Below are 25,229 nucleotides of genomic sequence, written 5' to 3' on the forward strand. Positions count from 1 at the left end.
TGGTATGAAGGCCTGAAATGCCTCCTGGTGTAGTGGTTAAGAGCGGTGGACTCACAATCTGGTGAACCGGGTTCGATTCCCCGCTCCTCCACATGCAGCTGCTGGGTGACCTTGGGCGAGTCACACTTCTCTGAAGTCTCTCAGCCTCACTCACCTCACAGAGTGTTTGTTGTGGGGGAGGAAGGGAAAAGGAGATTGTGAGCCGCTTTGAGACTCCTTAGGGTAGTGATAAAGCGGGATATCAAATCCAAAAATCCAAATCCAAATTCCTCTGATTACCCCCAAGACCCCACCAATTTTGGCAGTGGCTGCAAAAGGTGGGAAAGTAAGACACAGTGCTGGTATGGATGGAGAGGAGTGGGTGGGTGAAGGCATTTTGGGTGGGTGTGGGTGGGTGTGTATGCAATCATATGCTTATGAAAGAGTTACAATCTTTTTTAATATACTGTATTGAATAAAAGCTAAGGGCCAAGCAAGACATGATGCAGAAGGTCTATTGTCTGATGTCTCAACAGATTTCAAAGCAGGCATGGGACCTGCCTTAATCTGGACAGCAAAGCAATGCTGGAGAAGTGAGAGTAGGAAGGAGTTTAACTCTCCTTGAAAGTGGATCGTATAGAACAAGTCAAAAGTAGAAAAGAGGCAGATGTGCAAGTGTTCTTTGTCCAAACATGTTTCAAGAATCTGTTTATCAAGGGATCTACAAAAAAAATATCAAAATTATACAATCTACAACATGCTGAGTTTAAAAAGTACTCTTAAAAAAACAACACCAAACCTATTCTGAAATTAAACACCCATATGTTACTATACTATAGCTAACAACTTCTGCTATATTAATCAGAAGTGGCTCATCAGGTGGTGTAGCTGCTACACTAGTTTCCTGGCAAGTGAACAAGAACCCACCTGAAGCTAGTTTATTTACTGCATCATACCCAGCACGACACTTCTGATATTCATCAACAATATAAAAAACAGATTTATCCAGAGAACCCATTGCACAAGTGCAATGCTGTGCAAAGAGGGAATCTTCAGTTCCCACTGATTGCCTATCACACAAACCCCACCTATGGTTCTCTGTGCTTCCTCTCATGACGTTCATGAAGGTCCCCCGACTCCATAGGAGCCATATCCTAGGGGCAAAGGTCCCCCCACCAATAAAATATTTAAGAGGGCCAGGTCCCCCTAAAATTGTTGGGCATTGCCATTCAAATGGTGTGTGTGTGTCATTTTGTGATTGATTGTGGGGCTTACATGCCCTCCTCCATATTTTATTCAAGTTGGCACTCCTCCCCGATTCTTAAAATAACTTATTGGAAATCTAGGAGCTGTACCTAGAAAGAAAACGTCCCAGTTACACCAGATTAACTCCTATTAGTGATTCTCTGGATCTAATCCTGTGTTTTTCACTTGCTTTAGAAGTGCTTTCTTTCACATATTCTTAATTTTATCATCCTACTTACTTTGTACTTCATTGGCCTATGTCATCTGAATTGTCCTGGCTCCACCCACAGAACTGTCATGCTCCACCCCTTACTTGTGGACAGAAACTGGTCTCTATTTTCATCTGTGAGGTGATGGAGGGACTAGGAGTGGACCATGGCTATTATCTGAATGCATTTCCAGAGAAATGCTGCTGAGGCATTCAACAGGAAAGCAATTATGAGATTTGGTAATCAAAGTACTATTTGTGTCACCCTTTAAAAAAGAGAGGCTCAAAGCTCATGGAAGCTCAGCAATGAAACAGCAGCAAATAATCATGACAAATGTAAGATTTAATTTAGTACAGTAATACAACTCATTGCGTTCTTCTTGCCTGATACTTCCTTTTCAGTAACGAGAAAGATGAGCCTGCTCCTGCAAATGGAATACTGCTGGCATCACTCCATTTCCCTGACACCCACACATAAACAACCACATACACATTTGATTCATGAGAAACAAAAATGTAAAAGATAATTGCATCGCAATGCATTGCTTAATTTACTATCTAGATATTTACTTAGTGACAGGGAGATAGAATCAGGTCACACTTGTTCCTGTCAAGATTCTTTGATGGTTTTAAAGTAGTGTGCATCTTGTCATCATCTGAATGGATTGATCTGGGATTAAGGTCCACTTCATATTTTGTACAGCAATTATTATCTTGCCTACATCAATGGTGCACTGGTATTTCGACTTCTCAGTGTTTTTCCATTACATGTTTATTGCACAAAACACCAGTGTAACATTGACAACTCTGCAGCATCCACCATCATCATGTATGGTGTGAAACCCTCAGCAGAGGTGGTTTTAGGGTAGCACAATCGGTTCAGATGCACTGGGTACTGGGCCACAGGGAGCACCACAACACTGCTGTAGAGCAGTGTGCAAGAGGTGGGGAGGGGGTGCCAAATTTTCTGTCGCAAAGGGCACTGCTGAAATTTGAGAGCCCAAAGTCTGCCCTCAGTGGTTTGAGTTTGTCAGTTGCAGCATGCAAAATGAACTGAGCTTTGGATAGCAAATGCTTTGTGCTGCTGGTGCTATAATTGCAAGAAGATCAAAATCAGCTTTGTGGGGAAGATAAGTTATCTTCTTGTGTGGTAAAGTCTGGGCACATCAACTCAGCAAATTATGCTTACTAGGAATCTGTGCAAAAGGAAGATAGATAAAGCTGTGCTGTGGGAAAGCATGTTAGATATAAGCCAGAAAGTCATTGTTTCAAATGTCAACTCAGCTACAAACGCAATAGGAGGTCTTTCATGAATCACCATCTCTCAACCACCAATATGAAAAGAATGATTCCGACCCACCTTGCATGTTTAGGGATTAGTGATATAGCTCAGTGGTACAACACAAGCCTTGAATGCAGAGCATCAAAGATTCAATCCCTAGCATTCCCAATTTTAAAAGATATCATCAGTGTCCTCTATCATACCTGAGGGCAGCAGGCTAGCTTAAGGAACAGCAAGAGCAGGGACGGCTTAACAGCCCACATCCCTCTGTCCTCCCAACACTTTGCTGTCATTCTGTACACCTCTCCAGCATCTAAGACAGTCACCTACATCTGCCTAATGGTAGGACCAGACCTGCCTGCTTTTCAGAGTACAGTGGTACCTCGGGTTACCACTGGAGGTCCATTCATTACCCGAAACCGTTCTTAACCTGAGGTGTGCTTTCGCTAATGGGGTCTCCCGCTGCCACCGCCACGTGGTTTCCGTTCTCATCCTGGGGCAAAGTTTGCAACCCGAGGTAACTACTTCCAGGTTAGCGGAGTTTGTAACATGAAGCGTTTGTAACCCAAAGTGTTTGTAACCTGAGCTACCACTGTACTGGGATAGATTGATAAATATCTACCCCATGCCTTAAAACAATGGCAGTTCCCCATGTTCACCCTTGAATGGTCATTCTTATTGTTTTATTGTTTTACAGCTATGGAAGCTATATTGGAAGATCCTGGGGCACACACTAAGGTTTGTTCCCCCCCTTTAGAGACTGCAGTGCCTCAGTTTCCTTCCTCAGCAGATCATTGTCAGAGTCAGATAAAATATGCAGATTCCTGCACAATAGAGGCAGGAATCTCTGGTAATGGGGCAAAGGGTTATATGGGTGATGTGCCTTTCAAAGCTGCTCCTGGACTAAATCAAGCAAATAAAGGCACAGCCAGGGAGATAGGCCAGTATGAGCAGGTGTAGTCACCCAGGCATTAACTTGTGTCGACTGGACAGAGAAGGAAATAAGGAAATAAAATGGAAAGTGGCATTTGTAGCCTGGTTGAGGTCGAGGCTGAAATATGTGTAAATATAAATCTTAGCCAGAAGTGCGTAAATGAAAAGATAGCCGTATGTAATACACATGCATGGGGTTCTCCAGATGTGAACCAACGTGTTCTCCAGATGTGAACCATTTACTGTGACATCAGTAATTACCATATTTTTTGCTCTATAAGACTCACTTTTTCCCTCCTAAAAAGTAAGGGGAAATGTGTGTGCGTCTTATGGAGCGAATGCAGGCTGCGCAGCTATCACAGAAGCCAGAACAGCAAGAGGGATTGCTGCTTTCACTGCGCAGTGATCCCTTTTGTTGTTCTGGCTTCTGAGATTCAGAATATTTTTTTTCTTGTTTTCCTCCTCCAAAAACTAGGTGCGTCTTGTGGTCTGGTGCATCTTATAGAGCGAAAGATATGGTAAATGCTATTGTTACTCTTTCAGAAAGGAGAGCAGGCAGCAACTATCTAGCCTCCAATCCCTCATAGCTCACACCCGCTTCCAAATTCGTTCCTAAGTGGGGATAGGGGGAGAAATTCAATTCCATTTCCATTTAAAGATGAACTCACTTTTTGAAACAATACACAAACAAAACAAGACCATTCTTTAAAATTCATGCTGTCAAGTAATGTGTACAAGAATGCATATACAGTGGTACCTCGCAAGACGAATGCCTCGCAAGACGAAAAACTCGCAAGACGAAAGAGTTTTTTGTTTTTTGAGTTGCTTCGCAAGACGAATTTCCCTATGGGCTTGCTTCGCAAGATGAAAACGTCTTGCGCCTTTTTCTTAAAACCGTCAATGCATTCCTATGGGAAACCGTCAATGCATTTCCTATGGGAAACCGTGCTTCGCAAGACGAAAAATTCACAAGACGAAAAAACTCACAGAACGAATTAATTTCGTCTTGCGAGGCAGCACTGTACTAGGGTAAAGTGTACATGTAAACACATATGTCAGACCAAGAAGCATTCTATCAGGGTGGAATGTTTGGGAAAGAAATTAGCAAACCTGCATAGAAACGTGTACATTAGAAGAAATTTGCACTAAAATGCTTATTAATTTTCATGAGGATGTTTAAAAAAAATCATGAACTTATGTGGAGAACTAGGTTTAAGATTGGAAAATGAGAACTGGAGAGAACCCAAACTAATGAAGGATAATAAATTTAGGTGTGTTTCTCTGAAGATATGGTCCTAAATTACTTATAAAATATGTCTGCAAGCAGTCCTCCACAGAAGTAAGTTCTTTTAGGGGTAGGTCAGCATTCAGCATTAAGAGGGACGCGGGTGGCACTGTGGGTTAAAGCCTCAGCGCCTAGGGCTTGCCGATCGAAAGGTTGGCGGTTCGAATCCCCGCGGCGGGGTGCGCTCCCGCTGTTCGGTCCCAGCGCCTGCCAACCTAGCAGTTCGAAAGCACCCCTGGGTGCAAGTACATAAATAGGGACCACTTACTAGTGGGAAGGTAAACGGCGTTTCCGTGTGCAGCTCTGGCTCGCTGGCCACGTGGCCCGGAAGTGTCTTCGGACAGCGCTGGCCCTTGGCCTCTTTGAGTGAGATGGGCGCACAACCCTAGAGTCTGTCAAGACTGGCCCGTACGGGCAGGGGTACCTTTACCTTTACAGCATTCAGAGAAGGGCAGGATCTTGTTGGTACACTCAGCAATGAACTGCTAAGCATCTATCTATATGGCAAAATCTCATGCCTCTAGGAATCAGTGGAAAACACTTTAAAAACCAGATGAAAATATCAGTATATGGCTTAATGCAGTGGGTAAGTTCCTACAATGACATATTTATCTATCCTTAGCTACAAGAGAAGGGAGGGGGAAATGACCTCAAGTTCTTCTCCCAACACAGACTCTTGCCTCCATCTTAAACTCTGCTAACTACTGTAGAGAGTAGAAGGGGAGCGGGTGGCACTGTGGTCTAAACCACTGGGCCTCTTGGGCTTGCAGATCAGAAGGTCAGCAGTTCGAATCCCCACAACGTGGTGAACTCCCATTGCTCTGTCCCAGCTTCTGCCAACCTAGCAATTCGAAGCACACCAGTGTGAGTAGATAAACAGGTACCGCTGCGGCGGGAAGGTAAATGGTGTTTCTGTGTGCTCTGACTTCCGTCACAGTGTTTTGTTGCTCCAGAAGCAGTTTAGTCATGCTGGCCACATGACCTGGAAAGCTGTCTGTGGACAAATGTCAGCTCCCTTGGCCTGAAAGTGAGATGAGCGCCGCAACCCCGTAGTCTCCTTTGACTGGACTTAACTGTCCAGGGGTCCTTGACCTTACCTACCTTACTGTAGAGGGTCTACCCCTCCTGAGATTTCTAGCTTGTAGGACACTGTTTCCTGTACAGAGCAACATAACCCTTCAGTATTCCTTTCCTTGTCTTTCCTATAGGGTTTGTATTCAGAGAATTCTGATTCCACGGGTTCTCTCCTTTCCACCAGATTTCCTTTATTCCCACTGTATCTATGCTCTCCTGTGAAACAAAGTGCTCCAGCTTGCCTGTCTTCTTTTAGAAATCCCTTGTTAAAGCCCAATATTTGCTTTTGAGACTTGCCTCAAAGCATACGCGTCAAGTGGGCCAGAATGCATGAGTGACAGGCCACATTTGGCCTGGTGCGTACAAATTACGGTGTATAAATAAATCTGCTCTGCTCAGCAACTGGATGAATTCAAATGAAGGCCAGGTAGTTTTCTGTATTCTGAAGTGTGTCTGGAAGCACTTAATTGGTCTATTAGCTCTGAATGCAAGGCCAAGCTCTTTTTTTCTCCCGGGTTCTCTTCCTTCTGTTTAGGCTGTACTTAATTGTGCTCCCTTCTCTACAAATGTCTGGCTTTCGGAAGCAGTGCCATCATATTAATACATTTGTTCCGTGTAGTGCAGAAAAGAGCAAAAAGGAAAGTAGTCAGATCAGAAACAGAAGCAGAGCTTTCCTAGCCATCACTCTGCGGCTGTTGTTTTTTAATCCATCATTGGCACCACTGTGATTTGTGAGTCACAAATGGCATTCGAAATGGCATAAAACTCTTTGAAAGTGACACCTGACTAAAATCTATAACGTCTCAGGTAACACAGAAAAATATGCTTTTAAAAAATAAATTAAAAAGGCTACGATCACAGGTACGTTAGAAAACAGTTGCAGGTGGGAGTACAGGTGGATCTGTAGTGAGGACCTCGAGACCTCTGCATGTGGAGACTGAAGAAGGAGCCAAAGGCAAAGGCTCCCATCCTCAGATTTTTCTCTTTGAGCCAGCTGCCAGGGGAGGGGATCAGAGTGCTGCATTTCCTCCTAGTTTATCATTGTCCATGCATCATCAGAGGCAAAAGCCTGGTGGGAGATACAGTGCTCTTTCAGATTCACACAAGGCAAACTATGCATGAAAGGACTACAGTGTTAAGGATTAATGTTCTTAAAATGTTTGCATTATTTTGTTGTTTCCTACCCTGTGCTCCTTTGGGAGGAAGGAATAAATAAATATTATTTTTATTATTATCAGTGCTGTTTTTCTAGAAAAAGAGGTGCTGGAACTCACCATAAGCACCTCCCTCACTCTCTTAGAATGGCAATGGCACCCACCTGAGAGGTGCCAGAATTGAGTTCCCTCTGAAAAAAAAGCCCTAATTCTTAATATTACTATTAAACAGTTCCCTTGATGTCATAGGGCAACAGTCACTATTATCTTTTTTTTAAGGCATTACTAGTTTGTGTGGAAATGTATCTCCAAAGGAGAAGAAGGAGTCGATATAAAAATATACTCCTAGATCTTAGAAAATCCTTCAGTAGTCCTGATGACATAACTCAAAGGATAACATTTGCATAATTTAACAGATAACACTTGCATAATTTAAAGGGTAACACTTGCAATTATTTCCTTCATTTGCCATAATTTATATTGATTGAATAGGGTTGTTGTTTTTGATTATCTCAGCTGTCACAATCATTCCTGTGGTATTTAATGAAAGGCCTCCCCCTGTCTGTCAGAACTGCTGAGGGAAAGCCAAGAAAGAGAGAAGGCAGCGTCTTAAAAGATCATCTTAACCCTCCCACCATTTAAGGGAAGGAGACCAGAAACAAATTCCATCCCCACCACCATCTGCAGCCCCAAGTGAATGGAGAAACTGTCCCTACTTGGTGGAGCAGCAGGGTGTTGGTGACCTTAATTCAGTACAATGAACCAAAATTTTTGGAATGATTTCCCCCTCCCCCAGTCTTTGTCCCCAAAGCCAAAGTAAGACTTGCCTATAATTGAAAAGAAGTAGATTGAGACCATGGTTGTACACTGACAGACCCCATTCCTGTAATCCTGGGTAATGAATGAGACAATTTGACCAGAGAGGGATTTGACCAGGAATCAGGTAATGAGCTTGAATTCTCCCTGCTACCCCCAGTGCTGCTGATCCACCTACGAAGAAGAGGGAGAAGGGGTCGGTCTCCTCTCCCAGCCTTGAGACTACACATCTGAAGAAAATCAGGCTAGAGTTGAGAAGGACTCTTGGGATCCAAACCCATATGACTGGCTCTGTGTGCAAAAGCCATGCTAAAGCAAACTCCAGATATTCCCACCCAGTTCATCAGGAATCTAGAGATCAGATGGGACTGCAATCAGAACTTTCCCCCCATGGATCCAGGACTGCGGGCCTGGAAATTAAATCATGGTTCAGCTCTTTCCATCCTTGCCAGTGTACCTGCTAGCAAGGGACCGTGAACTATAATTGCTCATTAAATGGTATGATTCATTGAATGGCCAATCATACACAAATAGACCAGCAAGGGTTGGTTTGTTTATGTATATATTGAGTCACTTAACTGAGCTACTGTGCTCCAACCCAGTGACTAATCAAGTTTTACCAAAGAAAACTGCCTTGGTTCTTGTAAATGAAGCCCCAAGTGCAACTGTGTTCTTGTATTCCCATTGAATGCTAAATCTGCAGTTATATCCTGATTTATTGCTTTGCCGTTCTTTTGCTCCGTGCTATTTTGTTTCCTTCTAGAATGCTCTTTGAAGAATGGTTTGTGGATCCATTCAGGAAGCTCGCTCCTCCTAGGTAACCAGTTTGAAATTTGTGTCCTGAAACACAAGGGCTTTTTCAAAACGCTGCATTGCCATGTTCCTTTTTAATGCTGGGAGGAGATCACTCCCTGCATGTTTAGTCAGAAACGTAGTCAGTTTGCTTATTGTTTACTTAAAATCCTAAATGTTGGTTTTGGTATGGCCCATTTGCCTTCACCCAATATGTGTTTATGGACCCTTGCGGATGCCGTTGTTACGAAATTTGCAGTGTTTCAATGTTAAGCCGCAGGAAACTTAGAATAGTGGATCTTGTAATTGCATAATCAATTCCATTATTTTAATGTGGATGGATTTTCCAGTAATAATAAACCTCAAAATCCATATGGTGGAGCAGGGGAGAGAAATGTGATGTAGTTATGATCCCTCAGTCTGTTTTACACAGGTGGTGGCAGCAAAAATTAGGGCTAAAATTAGGGCAGGTACTCCAGAGTTACTAGCCTACGATACAGGGTTGGGGTGCAGCATGGAACTGCAGGGGTCATAGCAGATAGCTCTGTGGGGAGCTGGCTTCAGGCACCAGGCCCATTGGCAGACCAAGTAGTCCTTTGCATTACAGAGATGTCTGCAAAAATGACATGAATGCTGGCAGCATCAACCCCAACGTGTGGGAATGTCTTGCACAGGGAAGAAACACCATGGTGTATCTGCAGCAACGTAACCAGACAACTTCATTTGCCCAAACTGCAACAAAATACATCTCTCCATCTATTCTGACCATTTGACTTCACCCCCAAAGTTGCACTCCACCATTGTCTCCTGAGACAGATAGATGCCAACTGGCAGCAGGTAGCTCAATGAAGTAGTCAACCCAGTGGATAGCAGATGTGAAAAAGATGAATTCCATGTTAAGGATCATTAGGAAAGGGGCTGAAAATAAAACTCCCAATATCATTATGCCTTTACACAAATCTGTGTACCCTTGGGGTAGTAGCTAATGTTAGTACTACTCAAAGTAGACCCACTGAAATGGAGAAATATGACTAACTTAAGCCCACTAATTTCAATGGGTCTGCTCTGAATAGGACTTAGTTGTTGACAGCCCACAGAATGCCACACATAGGTTGTGTTTGCCACAATGCAAAAAGGACACCAAAATGATCAAGGGGCTGGAGCAAATCCTCTATGGGAAAGGGTTTCAATGGGCAAGGGGTAGTTTAGAAATAGAAAAAAAAACGTAAGTGAGGACATGATAGAGGAAATAGCTGATAGAACTAGAGTTCATCCAATAAAAATGAAAGTGGGGAGATTCAAGGCAGACAGAAAGAGGTACTTCACCAATGAATAGGTAAATTATGGAATTCCCTATCCCAAGATATGGTGATGGTCACCCATTTGGACAGCTTGAAAGGGGAATTAGACAAATTCATGGAGCATAAGGCTATCATTGGCTACTAGTCATGCTGGCTATGTCACCTCCAGTATCAGAGGCAATATGCCCCTGAATCCCAGCTGTTCCATTCTTCTGTTCTTAGTTGTTCCATATAAATAGAACTGAATATCAGCCAGAGTGCTGCACCTGAAGGAGGGGGAAATGCAAGCAGCCTCCATAGCTCTGTCAAGTATAGAGCAGTGCTACAATAGTTACGTAGACAACTTTTCCCTGCTTGCCATTTGGATGGTTTCCTTTGGACAGCTCCTGCCTTCCTCAGTTGTTACTCTGTACAACTGTGGAACTGGAAATGTTGGCAGACATCTCACCAGAACATTTCTTGAGAGGGAAGAGAGATGCTGCGGCAAACTCAGATCTGACATGCTTTAGAAGTAAGGAATGCTACTGCACGCCCATTTGTGTGGTAGAAGCGCAAAAAGAAGAAATGCCATGGTACCCCTGCATGAGCACAACCAGACACCTTCTGTTAGAATTCCTGCTCCATGATTGCAGTCATAGGATTTTTGTCTATCACATGACAGTATACGTTTTGACTCCACAGAGTGGGAAGTGACAGAGACAGGATGTTTGTGTTATTGTGTTCCATGAAGTGGGACTATGGTCCTTCGTTCTTCTTCTCTTTGCTGTCTGATGCTAGAGAGAGAGAGAGCCATGTTGCAGTGCTCCATGTGTGTTTATATGTAAATAAAGGTAGATTAGCCAAAATGCTGAGTTGCTGAGCTCTGTCAAGCAAGATGCGCAAACTCTGCAGATCCTTAAGTGTGCCGGTGTCTGTAGGCATCGGTCGCTGTGATGTTCGGGCTGAAGAAAGCTTTAGAAGCTCCCAAACAAAAGACCAGGAAGGAGAGAACATGCCAGTCAGGCATGTGTCTTTGCCAGGGTCCTACTCAAGTGTAGGCTGAACTCCTGACACCTTTGTCTGTCCCTGGGGCAACAAAATGTGTCTCTTCCATATCGGTCTTTACAGCCACAGCAAGCACTGTAACTCTCCAACAGTTTGACTTCACCCCTGAAGGCACACTCTCCCATTGTCTCCCAATACAGATAAATGCCAACAACATTTTTTGTGAGAGGAATAAACCAATTGTTTCGATAATCAAGAGGCAACATAATGGTTTCGTTTATTAAAACAATAAAAATAGTCCATCAGGAGTGGAGCTCCAAAGCAGGCAAAATAATAACGAGTTAACGACACAACAAAGAGGTTGATAGGTTATTACAAAATCAGAAGTACCCAGCCAGCACCAGAGAATTGGCTCCACTGGAAGCCTAAAGCTCATCAGGAGTAAGAGTAGACTTACAGAAGACAGAGTCTCTGCACAAAAGCAAAAGACGTGATGCTGAAAGGCTATGTCTCCTTGGGGTGCAAGAAGACAAATAATATTTCCCCCAGCAGTGTTTTGAAAAAACTGCAGCAGTGCTTTATGCAATATTGGAAGGTAACTAACCTGTTCCCATTATATGCACATATCATATCAGGGGGCAGACTATCGCTCAGTGGTAGAGTACGTGCTTTGCATCAGAAGATCCCAGCTTTAATCCCTAGCATCTTCTGTTAAAGGACCAGGCAACATATGATGGGGAAGATCTCTGCAGGTGATGCTGGAAAACTGCTACAAGTTAGTGTAGACAATCGTGGAGCTAGGTGGACTTGTTATCAGACAGCCTCTTGCGTTCTATCAACCCAAATATGGAAACACGCATTGCAAACCTGCACTCTAAAATAATCTTTCCACATTCTGTTGTGCTCCAGATGTTTTGGACTACAATTCCTAACATCGCTTTGGAAGCCAGGGCTAATGGGAACTGTAGTCCTTAAACGACGTCTGCAGGTCACCAGGTTAAGGAAGGCTGCCCTGAATTACAGCATTTTAAGATTAACCCCAAACCCTCTGGCAACTGGTTTACATGGCCCTAAGTGATGAAGGGCTAGCACACAACAGAAAGCACCTCTCTCCGGGTAAAACTGCCCACCCACAAAGGTCTGCAAATTAACTCTGACTTGGGCATCCTGTACAAACAGAAGATTATGTTGTTGGATCCCATTCAACCTATGACAAACCTCTTGGGGCCATTTGTTTATTAAAAGAGTTTCGTAATACAGAGTTTTAAAGGGAACATTGTTTTTCCCCCTTGTACTTCAAGGACATTGTGTTTCTCATACCATGAAATTAGAATAAATGAATGTTTCCAGAATGTAAGGCATGATTCACCTACAGTTAAGCACTATTATGTTCCCCCTGATTCCAGCAGGATAATGTTCAGCAAGGGGCCTTTGCTTAGCTTTGGCTGAATCATGCCCTTAATGCAAAACAGTGGCGAAAGACATGTTTGTGCATATTGAAGGTTCTTCCAGACATTATGGAGCCATTGGCAATTTCCCCTTCCAGCTGCAGCCCTTAATATTCCATCCAAAGATGCTGTTGACGATGGTCCTCTTGACCTTCAGGAAAATATGTAGGGCAGGGGGACCTGAAAAATCCCAGCATGCACATGCACTGGTGACTGGTGCCTATTGGGACTGGGCAGGCAGAAGACAGGGTACTCAGCAGGTGGAGTCAGAGCCAATGACAGGCAAAGCACCCCCTACTGTTTGTAAGTAAGAATGCAGGCAAGCTGTAGTTAACTTGAGGGCAACTGAGATTGGTGGGGCAGTGCCCCATTTGCCCTCATAGATCAGCCTCCTCTGTGCACATGACCCTTTGGATCATGGCCAGTGGTAAAAGGTTGAACCTTTTAAGTGAGACGAAAGATCCTTCATCGTTGGTCAACATGAGAGTGTTGTTCTTACTACAAAACCATTGGATGTTATTACTACAAGACCATTATTTACCTTCAATGCCTTTTTTATTTTCCTATCCTTTTTTTCCTTTCAAAAGAATATGATCAAATGTAAAAAAAAGAGAGCGAGAGAGAGAGAGAGAAGGGTTCTTAAATGCGGCAAATAAATAGCGGGTGACTAGCTTCTCCTGATACAGGGAAATAGCACCCTGGGAAAGTGTCAAAGGATACATCAGTTACAAATAATCTTGGCAGGGATCATTCTCGACAGATATGACGATGATATAATTGCTCAAGATGAGCAGATTTCTTTCATCCCAATAAATCACTTTTGGATGAAAAGATTGGAACGACAGGTGCAAAACAATAGCATAAGCCTGTTTCTGGCGTATTTACATAATTTCATATAAAGGAGCACCGAAGTGTGAAGTGTAAAACGAATGTGTTGAATTCTGAGAAAGGGCACATTACAGGAAACGGCTTCACACTCACTTCCCTGCTGTAAAGTTAGTTAACATTTCATGAAATATGTTTGGCTTGTGACAAGGGAAGGGGTGTGAAGGTTTTATTTGGAAAATGCTGAGTGGGCACTTCGAAGGAAGCCAAGTATACATGACAATTACTAGCCATTTGCTTCTTTTATGCAAAGTGCTCCATGCAGCTGCGTCTTGAATAGTTTTCGCCTGCAATTGTCTGTCGGGGCACCTTTTCAGGGCATCGCAGATGTTAGATGAAAACGATACACCCAGCTAGCTTGCTGTACACATCCCCTGACTAGATCCCCTCCGGTTTTCCAATCACATTTCTTCTTAAGAGTTCTGGGCTTGACAAGTTCCCAGCATCGCTTGGTATTCCAGGCATGTTGATGGTGGCATGTTAGGTTTAGATAAACAAGCTAAAGCTGAAACGTGTGCATATTCACCACTCAGCAACTGCAGCATCGAGAGGAAGTTTGCATATTGCAGGTGCCCTTGACAACTGCAGTTCAGCAGGCAACCATAGCTAAAGATCCAGTGTAGTGGTTAGAGGGCCTGGGAGACAAGAGTTCAAATGCTCAGGAAGCTCACTTGGCGGCTTTGGGCCAGTCCCAGTCTTTCACAAGGTTGCTTGTGAGGATAAAATGGGGACAGGGGAAGCCATGTATGCCACTGTGAGCTCATTGGAGGAAAGGTAGAATCTAAATGTAATGATATATAACATATAGGTAAAAAAAGGTAAAGGTAAAGGACCCCTGGATGGTTAAGTCCAGTCAAAGGCGACTATGGGGTTGCGGCGCTCATCTCACTTTCAGGCCGAGGGAGCCGGCATTTGTCTACAGACAGCTTTCCGGGTCATGTGGCCAGCATGACTAAACTGCTTCTGGCACAACGGAACACCGTGATGGAAGCCAGAGCGCACGGGAAACTGTGTTTACCTTCCCGCCACAGCGGTAGCTATTTATCTACTTGCACTGGCGTGCTTTCAAACTGCTAGGTTGGCAGGAGCTGGGACAGAGCAATGGAATCTCACTCCGTCGTGGGGATTTGAACCACCGACCTTCCAATCAACAAGCCCAAGAAGCTCAGTGGTTTAGACCACAGCGCCACTCACGTGTCATATAACATATATTATATCTATGTAATAAGTATCTTCAGTATTCCCTGTGAAGTGGTATTGACTGTTAAACCACTCTGGAAATTGTAGCTCTGTAAGAGCAATAGGGATCTCCTAACAACTTTCAGCTCCTTTAACAAACTAGAGCTCCCAGATTTCTTTGGGAGAAGCCATGAGCCATGCTTTAAATGTATGGTGTGAATGTGGCCAAGGTCATGCCATGGAGACATTCCAAATGGAGCACTGTGAAGTAACACTGAGACCTCGGTTGCAGCTCTCTTCCTTTGCAGTGGAGTATTTGGAATGCAATAGTTCTCTGTAATAGGGATGATTATCAGTAATGAGTATCTTTAAGGCATCATCTGTTCGCAGATAATGTATTTTCATCATTCATATTTTAACAGCTATACTTATAAAGATTAGCAGTGGAATTTTGTTTATTGAAAAAGACAGTTTCTTGCATGGCGTGCTGAATGTTAACCCTGTGTACGAGAACAATGAAGGTGAGAAATGTGAAATTGCATTACATGTGAAAGTGAAGCAAAACTCCCCGTTATCCATGTTTGTTTGTTTTTGTTGATGATGACAACTGCCTGTTTTTGTTTATTATAACACTAGTTGAAGTGATTGTAGTATTTCATAGTTTCACATATGCATAAGGAGGGAAATTGTCCTTAACATCTTTCACAGATATTTGAAGCCAATTCTCACCCATTCCGGCCCACCACTTACTACAACTTTACCAGAATGGTGTAATCCTGTGGCCAGACTGCTGACTAGCCCTAAAGCATATGGAGTAAGTAGCAAAATTGCATGTCCATGTTTCATTATTTTGGGTAGGCCTCTACAGCAGAGCTTTCCAAACTGTGTGTTGCGACACATTAGTGTGTTGGCTGCGTTGTGTAGGTGTGTCATGTGAATGATCCCCACGCTCCTCCTGGGTCTGGAAAGGGGTTAGTTTACCCTCTGTTTTGCTAGTAAAACTGAATTACTGTGTTGCAAAATGATGCTTGTCTAAAAAGTGTGTCACCAACATGAAAAATATGGAAAGCTGTGCTCTAGAGTAAGCCCTCCAAAAGCTAATAGAATGTTTCTCCAGAGGGTTGGGGAGAATGTAGAAGGTAACATGGATGTCTGAAGACTGAGGGGGAGCCTAATATTGCTTCAATCCATGTTCCACTCATGGTAAGTTCCACCAGATCATCCTTCCATCACTGGAGGCACAACAATTGGACCCAACCATTAATAAACATTAATTTTCTGCCAATGCATTGCCATTTAATATGATAACTAGTACAGCATTCAATCCAAATCAAGTATGTCAGATTTCAATGGAACTGCAAAGCCACCTTGTAAGACTTTATTCTGTCAGTGAAAAGCATTTATTTTATTTTATTTCCTTTCTTAAAAAACACCTAGGAGCAACTGAAGGATGATGATACAGACTTCATTGTCAGTAACGATGAACTGTCTGTGACTTGTGCTGCTTCAGACCTTTCTCCAGTGCCAGCACAGAACAGAATGGACCCACCCCATCTTCCAACCAAAGAAAACATTTACGAAGGAGACTTGGGCTTAGGAGGATATGAACTCCAGCCTGAATCGGCTCCAGGTCAATCCCAGTTGGTGTCCTCAGCCTGAGGTCCAGCAAAAATGTATATCACATTTTCATCAAAAGGAGCACAGAAGGCATGGAAGCCATGTTTATTATGCAGAGCTTGAAAATGTATTAAGGGCACAAATGGAGAAGAAGCAAAGCCTTGCTGAATCTATCCCTGGAGCCTGGAGGAATGAGAATTTATTACCATCCCTATATATTATACAACTACATTTAATTTTTCTGACAGTGGCAATTTTTAATAATGGAATTGAGGGCACCGTCTGTCTGCTACTGGGACATTACATATGCACTCATAGTCTCTGATCATGCTTCATCGTTCCCATTCCTATCTCACGTGCACACAAAGGCCTTTGAATGTTATTCTTCTAATTAATTCAATAGAGAGAAGGATGAGGATTTAGTTAACTACAGTACATGCTCCAAAGATCACAACCATTTTGATGTTGTTGCTCGCTTGCCTGTATACTATTGTTATGTACTGAGTTGAATAGGATCCAAACTGCAGCAGTCTGATTGGTCCTAGAACAATAGGATCCAAATCGCGTCTGATTGGTCCTAGAACAATAGGATTCAGAATGCATCAGTCTGATTGGTCCTAGAACAATGCAGCAGTCTGATTGGTTGGCAGGAACCACCCAATCATGCTCCAGATATAAGTGAATCCACAACCTGATTGGCTTACAGTAGAATTCCAGAATTAGCCAATCATGTGCAGCCCATTGTGTAAATAATGTATATAAAGCAGATACTTTGAGGGGACTTCCGCTCTCATTCCTCCTCACCACTATGAGCTGAATAAAGAGCATGAAATCACCTTGCGACTCTGAGTATATTTCACTGGCGACGAAGGTGGGATCCCGCTGAGCTGACTGCCACACACCGCACCGCAGCACCGCCATCTGCCGCACCGCTGCCTCGCACCGTGTATCCAGGCTTCAGCTCCGGGACACAAGGAACTCAGAATGGCAACCAACAGCAGCTTCTCGCCGTTCAACCCAGCATCTGGAGACTGGGAAGCGTACGCCTCCCGTTTCACCTTCCTCCTAGAAGCCAAAGGGGTCACCGATGAAGAAGACGCCAAGAAGAGGGCAATATTCTTCAGCGTCCGCGGAGAGGAGACGTTTGAAATTGCCCGGGCTCTCCTTGCGCCTGAAGACGTCGCTACAGTTCCATACAAAACAATAATGGAACAGCTGAAGGGGCACTTTTCGCCACAGCCCTCAGTGGTGGCTCGTCGAAATGCCTTCTACGCAAAGCGGCAAGCCCCTGGGGAAACCATAACTGGGTTTGTGACCTCTCTCCGCCAAGCCGCCCGGTTCTGCAACTTCTCAGAGCTGGAGAACATGCTTCGGGACCGCCTCGTTGGTGGCCTGAGGGATGAGAAGCTGCAACGACGCCTCTACGCTAAGAAGAACCTAACGTTCCAGGTCGCTCTGGAGGAGGCCCTGGCAACGGAAGCTGCTGAGAAGTCGACACAAGAGGCACGGCCGAGCCAGCCGTCCCAACTGAGGGTCCACCACGAAGACCTCACTGACGACTCGGGATCCAACAGGGAGGAGGTGCACCGAGTACAGCAGCGCACTCAAGCAGCCCACATACCACAGCTGCCTCGACGAGAAGGAGGGAACTGCGCAAGCTGTGGAGAAAGTCACGAGAGGAGGACCTGCCGTTTCCGCAACGCAGAGTGCAGGCAGTGCAGAAAATCGGGACACATCGCCCGGGTGTGTCGGGCTCGGCCCACCCGACGCCAGGCATCAGATGACCAATCCAAGAGCCCCAGGTCCCGGGGCCCAACGCACCAAGGCAACTCAACGGAGCTCACGGACTTCCAGGTATACCAGTTGCCCCACCCCAACGTAGAGAAAATTTATGTAGAGGTACAGATAGAGGGGGCCCCATGCCGCATGGAGCTTGACACGGGTTCAAATCTATCCATAATCTCGGCAAGGACCTTAAGGAAACTGTGTCCTACTGGGGGTCCCAAACTCAGGCCGGCCCCATTCACCCTCCGGGACTTCCAGAAACGTAAGGTCCCCACAATGGGGGTGGGGACCTTCAGGGTGCAATACCGAGGGCGGACGCGGCAACTGGACTTGCTTGTGGTCAAGGGCCCCTACATTAGCTTACTGGGATTGGCATGGTTTGGACCACTGGGGCTAGCCGTCACCGGGGTGAACAACACTAGCTTACAAATGGACGTGGATGCCATATGCAAGGAATTTCCGGGGGTTTTTGATGGGAAATTGGGACAGTATACGGGCCCCCCCATTGCTCTACAGCTTGACCCCGCAGTACGACCAGTCAGGCTCAAGGCCCGCCGGGTCCCATTCGCCCTGAAACCCCGTATAGACGAGGAATTGGACCGGCTTGTGGAGCAAGGAGTGCTGGAGCCGGTGCCTAATGCCCCCTGGGAAACCCCAATCGTCACACCCGTCAAGCCTAATGGTTCGGTCCGCATCTGCGCAGACTACAAATGTACCATAAACAAGGCCCTCACGGCCCATGCATACCCAGTGCCAGTGGTCAGCCATGTCCTTGCCACCCTGGCTGGGTCGAAAATTTTTGGCAAGCTGGACTTGGCCCAAGCATATCAACAGCTACCAGTAGATGAGGCCACAGCAGAGGCACAGACGATTGTGACGCACAGAGGAGCGTTCAGGGTAAAGCGGCTGCAATTCGGCGTCAGCGTGGCACCAGGCATATTCCAGAACCTAATGGACTCTCTTCTTAAAGGAATTCCTGGCGTCACCCCCTTCTTCGATGATGTGTTGATTGCCGGGCCCACACCAGAGGAGTTTGAGGACCGCCTCCGCACCGTTCTGCACCGTTTCCAGACGGCGGGTCTCAAGGTGAAGCGGGAAAAATGTCTACTAGGAGAGCCTCAGGTGGACTTTCTGGGATTTATGGTGGACGCAGAAGGGGTCCACCCGACTGGGGACAAGGTACGGGCCATTTGTGATGCCCCAGCGCCCAAGAACAAGACTGAACTTCAGGCCTTCTTGGGACTATTGAACTTTTACCATTCCTTCCTTCCCCACAAAGCGGCGGTAGCAGAGCCCCTACACAGACTTCTGGACAAGCGAGCCCCTTGGGTGTGGGGCCAGCGCCAGGAGGCTGCATTCCAGGCAGTCAAGGACTTGCTTGTCTCAAACTCGGTCTTGGCACACTTCGACGAGAGGCTGCCGGTGGTGCTAGCATGCGACGCCTCACCCTATGGCATTGGCGCTGTCCTGGGACACCAACTCCCGGATGGAAGAGAGGTACCAGTAGCATACTTTTCCCAGACACTCAGCGCAACCGAACGGAACTACTCACAAATAGACAAGGAGGGGCTGGCAATTGTGAAGGGAGTAAAAAAATTCCATGATTTCTTGTACGGGCGGCCCTTCACCGTGGTGACTGACCACAAGCCGTTGCTTGGCTTGTTTGCCCCCGAAAAGCAGACCCCCCAAGTGCTGTCTCCTCGCGTTCTCAGGTGGTCAATTTTCCTTGCCAGCTACCAGTATGCACTGATTCACCGACCTGGGAAGGCGATGGGCCATGCAGACGCCCTCAGCAGGCTACCACTACCAGAAACGGGCCCCGACCCAGCACCTGCACAAGAGGTTATGAGCCTGGAGCTGCTTCCCGACCGCCCCATTCAGGCACAAGAAGTTGCACACCATTCCAAGAAAGACAGAGTCATCTCCCGGGTCCTGGACTGGGTGTGGAGGGGATGGCCCAGCAACAGCCCTGGGCCAGAATTCGCTGGCTACACAACCCGCAAACATGAACTGTCGGCCCACAAGGGGTGCCTGTTATGGGGAAGCAGGGTCGTTGTTCCCCAGCCCCTCCGCAAAAGGGTCCTCACAGCCCTACACGAGACACACCCAGGGGTAGTAAGAATGAAGGCCCTGGCCAGGAGTTATGTGTGGTGGCCGGGGATCGACGGAGAGATAGAGGCCTGGGTCAAACACTGCCAGGCCTGCCAAGAATCCCGCCCAGATCCCCCAAGGGCCCCAGTCCAGTCCTGGGAGTCCGCCCGAGCACCATGGTCACGCCTGCATGTGGACTTCGCTGGCCCCTTTCAGGGGAAAACATTCTTCATAGTGGTGGACTCCTACACCAAATGGCTGGAAGTCGCACTGGTACCGTCCACTTCTACATCCGCAGCCATCCGGGTACTACGCAGGCTGTTTGCAACCCACGGGCTCCCTGACACTCTCGTCTCAGACAACGGGACTGCATTCACGTCAGGAGAATTCCAAACCTTCACAGCGCAGAACGCCATCCGCCACATCCGTTCGGCGCCATTCCACCCTGCCACCAATGGCCAAGCAGAACGCATGGTGCGGACCACCAAGGACACCCTTCGCCGCATGACGCAAGGGGATTGGGAGTACCGCCTTGCCACATTCCTCCTAGCACAGCACAGCACCCCCAGCTCAACGACTGGCCGGAGCCCCGCTGAACTACTAATGGGTCGGCGCCTTGCAATCAGATTGGACCGCCTTCACCCCGATAGAGCTCAGGATGAGGTAGTGGTGGGGGAAGGCAGGAACCCCCGGACCTTCGAGGCCCAGGACCCAGTGTACGCAAAGAATTTTGGGGCAGGCCCAGCATGGGTACCCGCCACAGTCACCAGGGTCACTGGCCCCGTGTCATACGAGGTGCTAACGGATGGGGGGCAATGCTGGCGCCGTCACTGCGACCAGATACGGCGACGATTCCCGGGAGAAAACCAGGAGGAGGAAAGGTCAGAGGAGTCCCAAGGGAACAGAGCGGCAGTGAGGCCCATAGAGCAGGAGGGGCCAGCAGGAGAGGCAGAATCAGTAAATACAGAGAGGACCCGCGAGGCCGAAAGGACACCGGAACCAGAACCACGACTGAGCGAGCCGGTTGCGCCAGACCAAACAGGCCCATCACAGCCAGCATCCTTGGAACACGAGCCAGAACCTGAACCCCGGACCAGGGAACACCACAGGCCGCAACGCACACGTAGGCCGCCGGCGTACCTCGAGGACTATGAATGTGACCTCCCGGGCAGGACTGGAACTTAGAGGGGAGGGGTGTTATGTACTGAGTTGAATAGGATCCAAACTGCAGCAGTCTGATTGGTCCTAGAACAATAGGATCCAAATCGCAGCAGTCTGATTGGTCCTAGAACAATAGGATTCAGAATGCATCAGTCTGATTGGTCCTAGAACAATGCAGCAGTCTGATTGGTTGGCAGGAACCACCCAATCATGCTCCAGATATAAGTGAATCCACAACCTGATTGGCTTACAGTAGAATTCCAGAATTAGCCAATCATGTGCAGCCCATTGTGTAAATAATGTATATAAAGCAGATACTTTGAGGGGACTTCCGCTCTCATTCCTCCTCACCACTATGAGCTGAATAAAGAGCATGAAATCACCTTGCGACTCTGAGTATATTTCAACTATCCTATGATGTCAGGTGGACAGTTCTTCCATATTTCAGGCAGGGGGAGTTACCATTACTGTTGCAAGCTTTACATATATTTCAATCAATGGCGGTTTGCCAGCAATGGGTTAACAACGTTGCGCACAAAAACTGGGCACTGATATATGAGTTGCTGAGGCCTGCACAAGTAACTAACTAGGGCCTTGTTATTGTTTTGTTTGAGAATGATCACTGGTATAGACAGCAATTACACTTCCTTCCCCCAGTCAATTTGTTTCTGCCCCTGTGCAGTAGATTCATAATACAAAGCCCATGTGCTGTCTTTTCTTCCCTGGTGTTCTATGTTGACTTCAGGAATGTGGAAAGGGAAGGAGAGAAAAACAGCAAGCCCGTGCTATATAAGACTCTAAATGCAAGGTGTGCAAACTCTTTTTCACATCCTCTGCAGCCTTAGATGTTGCAATGAGGAATAAGGCAGTCCTAGACACATGATAGCTCTGCACACTACACAGAGAAAAGGTCATCTGAATCATCCATCACGAGTGTATGAACATTGCTGCTCAAACCCACGTATCAGGAAGGTTGTGGTAGTGCCGCAAAGAGCAAGTTCATGCTCTTGACAAACTGTTCAAATGACCTGCTTGCTACATGGCATAATACAATATGGACTGTGAAGCAATATGTTAAAGAAATGAGGTAGAAAAGGTGACTAGCTGTCTTCATGGATGAGATTATGATGCCTTTAAGAGGTCCATAGTGGGCAACTTTTCCTAACCTAGCTGACAGCCCTATGGCATGGCCTTATACCGAATCAGACCATAGGTCAATTTTACTCAACATCGCCTGCAATCAAGGCAAGCTCCATGTGCTCTGCTGCTAAGATTCAACCCCTATGTTCTGAGTTACCTACTCATTATGATGCTCATTAATTGGGTGGTTGCTGGACTACAGTAGCTTTAGAGCAACATATAGCAGGAACATAGCTTGAGAAGGAGGTCCTCCACAAGGTACAGCTGTTAAACTGCAATGTAATTTTCTAACCTCTCTATGGTCTACTGTTGTTTACAAATTTCTCTATCTGTTTGCCTGCTTCTTCCTGTATTAGAATAGCATCTAGTGCCTACAAGTGTTCAGCTCCTTTGTGGCCTTATGGACATGTAGTTTTGCTGCAATCATTGGTCCTCTTATTGTGTTTATCTCTCCCCTACAAAACAAACAAACAGCAGCATCTTTGGCAATTATTTCTTTACCTATACCAGTCGTGCGTACCTAAGTGCAATTCTGTAGGAGAGACAGGGCTGAGAAGGAAGTTAATTCACTATTACAATACAGGCAAGTGATACTACCAGTCTGAGATTTATATGTCATTTCCTGATATTTTAAAAGTCTGAAAGTGATTGAAAACCAAGTAAAAAAAAACAATACAGTGGAAAACAATGTAATACATTATCCTATCACTGATGCAGCTCAAATGCCCAGGAAAACAAAAACATCTTTGCCTGATGCCAATATATAATGCCAGGTGATATTATTCCCAAGGCAATTCCTCATTTTGTAGATTTTTTTTCTACAAACACTTGCTTGGTGAGATAAGTAGAAGCAGGGAAATTTACCTCTTTGCAATGCAGTTTTCCCGACTTATGTATACTTTGATGTGACATGTTTTCAATGAAATAGCGCGGGTGAGATTGGCATATTTTATCATATACCTCAAATAATCGCTGAGTCATGGTAACAATCTCATGCCATCAAGTTCCAGGATAAACTGTGATTGTTTTGTCATTTGATTCAGTGTTAGTACATGACTCTTCAGCACTTACTTACCTGGGAAGAGGTATTTGGAAGGTATTGCAAATACATGCCCAGTATGTAATACATGCTTGTATCAAAGGGTCCATCTTCATAGAAATCTATCACACAACTGGAAGTTCAAGAAGCAATCCTATGGAAAGTAAGGGCTCAGATTGTGATAGGATTGCTCATGTTAACACTGAACAAGCGATCATAAGAGGAGCCCTGCTGAATCAGGTCCAAGACCCATCTAGCCAGCATCCTGGTCTCATAGTGGCAAACCAGATGCTTATGAGATGCCTGCAAGCAGAACTCTCCCCATGTGCAATTCCTAGCAACTGGTATTCAGAGGCATACAGTGGAGATATAGCAAAGCCATTATGACCAGTAGCCTTTGATAGCCTTGTCCTCTACAAATCTGCCTAATCCTCTTTTAGAACCATCCATGTTGGTGGCCTTCGCTACTGTTGTCTGCTTGAAGCAGTGCTTCCTTTCTTCTCTCCTGAATCTTCCAGCATTCAGCTTCACTGAATGTCCTCGAGTTCAAATATTATGAGAGAGGGAGGAATCAGGGGGGAAAAACTTATCTACATCATAATCTTCTACATCTTCTTCTACTTCTTCTTCTTATACACCTCTATCATGACCCTGCCTTACTCTCCTTAAGAAACTCTAAAACTTGTAGCTTTTCCTCCTAGAGGAGTTTCTCTAATCTCTTGCACTGTCCTGAACTTGAACTATGTACCCTAGCCCAGAATGGGATTCTCTAAGGAAATGCTTAATCATAAATGAAATGTAGAGTGGATTTCAAGAAAGATGAATGACTACGCTGAAAAAGCATTCCATGCAGAACTTTCATAATAGTGGTCACACGCTTTGGCCACAGTCCAGGACTGGGATTGCTTCTCTGAAATCAAGGCACGTAAAGATGACTAACTCTGTTCTGTACTGTACTGTATTGCATTTTATTCCCAACTCAGGAATGCAGCTTCAAGTTGCTTATTGCACAGTCATGAAAAGGTTGCTACCCTACAAGTCAAGCCTTAAGGGAAATTTTATGGAACAATGACTCATATCTTTCAACAACATCTGTAATCTGTAAGAATAAATGTCACACCATCTCGTTGAGACGGTGAATGATTGTAAAGTGGAATGGGTTTTGGTTCACTCACAGATGATAAGAGCAGCACAAACTTAAATATAATCAAGCTTTAATCTTGCTTTTCCAAGTCTAATTAATTGTCGATTGAATGTTATACTACAGCAGCTGCTTTAAGCCTTAATTTAAAACAGGGATTCTATGCACTCTACAGCTGATCACAAGCTGAAATGTGTTTTTATTGAATTTATTCCAAAACATGAATCAAGTTGCTTCAAAGGATATCACAAGGGAAAATATATACTGGCTCTACTGATTTTTGACCCTGATGAAAAGAAGTCATCAGTTTATAGCTCCTGGGTATGACATACTTAGCTGCCTAAGCAGAAGAAGAGGGGAAACAGAATGAAGAGAAACAAAATAAAAAAAATCCTTTCAGTAGCACCTTAGAGACCAACTAAGTTTGTTATTGGTATGAGCATTTGTGTGCATGCACACTTCTTCAGATACACAGGAAAGCTCATACCAATAACAAACTTAGTTGGTCTCTAAGGTGCTACTGGAAGGAATTTTTTTATTTTGTTTTGACTACAGCGGACCAACACGGCTACCTACCTATAACTAGGAATGAAGGGAGTTATGTATACAAAGCAAGATGCATGTGGAACTGAGGTCACAAGAAGAACATGAAAGGACTCCCTTCTCAATGCCGTGGTGAAGGATGCAACT

The 25,229-nt window shown here is 45.3% G+C and overlaps 1 protein-coding gene across 2 annotated transcripts in view; it reads left to right on the forward strand.

Moving 5' to 3' along the window:
• Positions 1 to 24,622, forward strand: part of SLC9A9 (solute carrier family 9 member A9) — a 249,304-nt gene extending 224,682 nt beyond the window's left edge. The window contains exons 15-17 of one of the 2 annotated variants that reach the window (XR_014511863.1): positions 15,274 to 15,379; positions 16,003 to 16,664; positions 21,617 to 24,622. Coding sequence is in view for 1 of the 2 variants with exons in the window: in XM_083442758.1 (XP_083298884.1) it covers positions 15,274 to 15,379; positions 16,003 to 16,224 (328 nt within the window). In the remaining variant the exon portion in view is untranslated. Of the gene's footprint in view, positions 1 to 15,273; positions 15,380 to 16,002; positions 16,668 to 21,616 lie in introns of those variants that run through there. The other variant, XM_083442758.1, reaches the window with a different exon arrangement.
• Positions 24,623 to 25,229: the final 607 nt, after the last annotated feature.

The sequence above is a fragment of the Podarcis tiliguerta genome, assembly GCF_965153285.1.
Source record: "Podarcis tiliguerta genome assembly, chromosome: 5".
Classification (NCBI taxonomy): domain Eukaryota; kingdom Metazoa; phylum Chordata; class Lepidosauria; order Squamata; family Lacertidae; genus Podarcis; species Podarcis tiliguerta.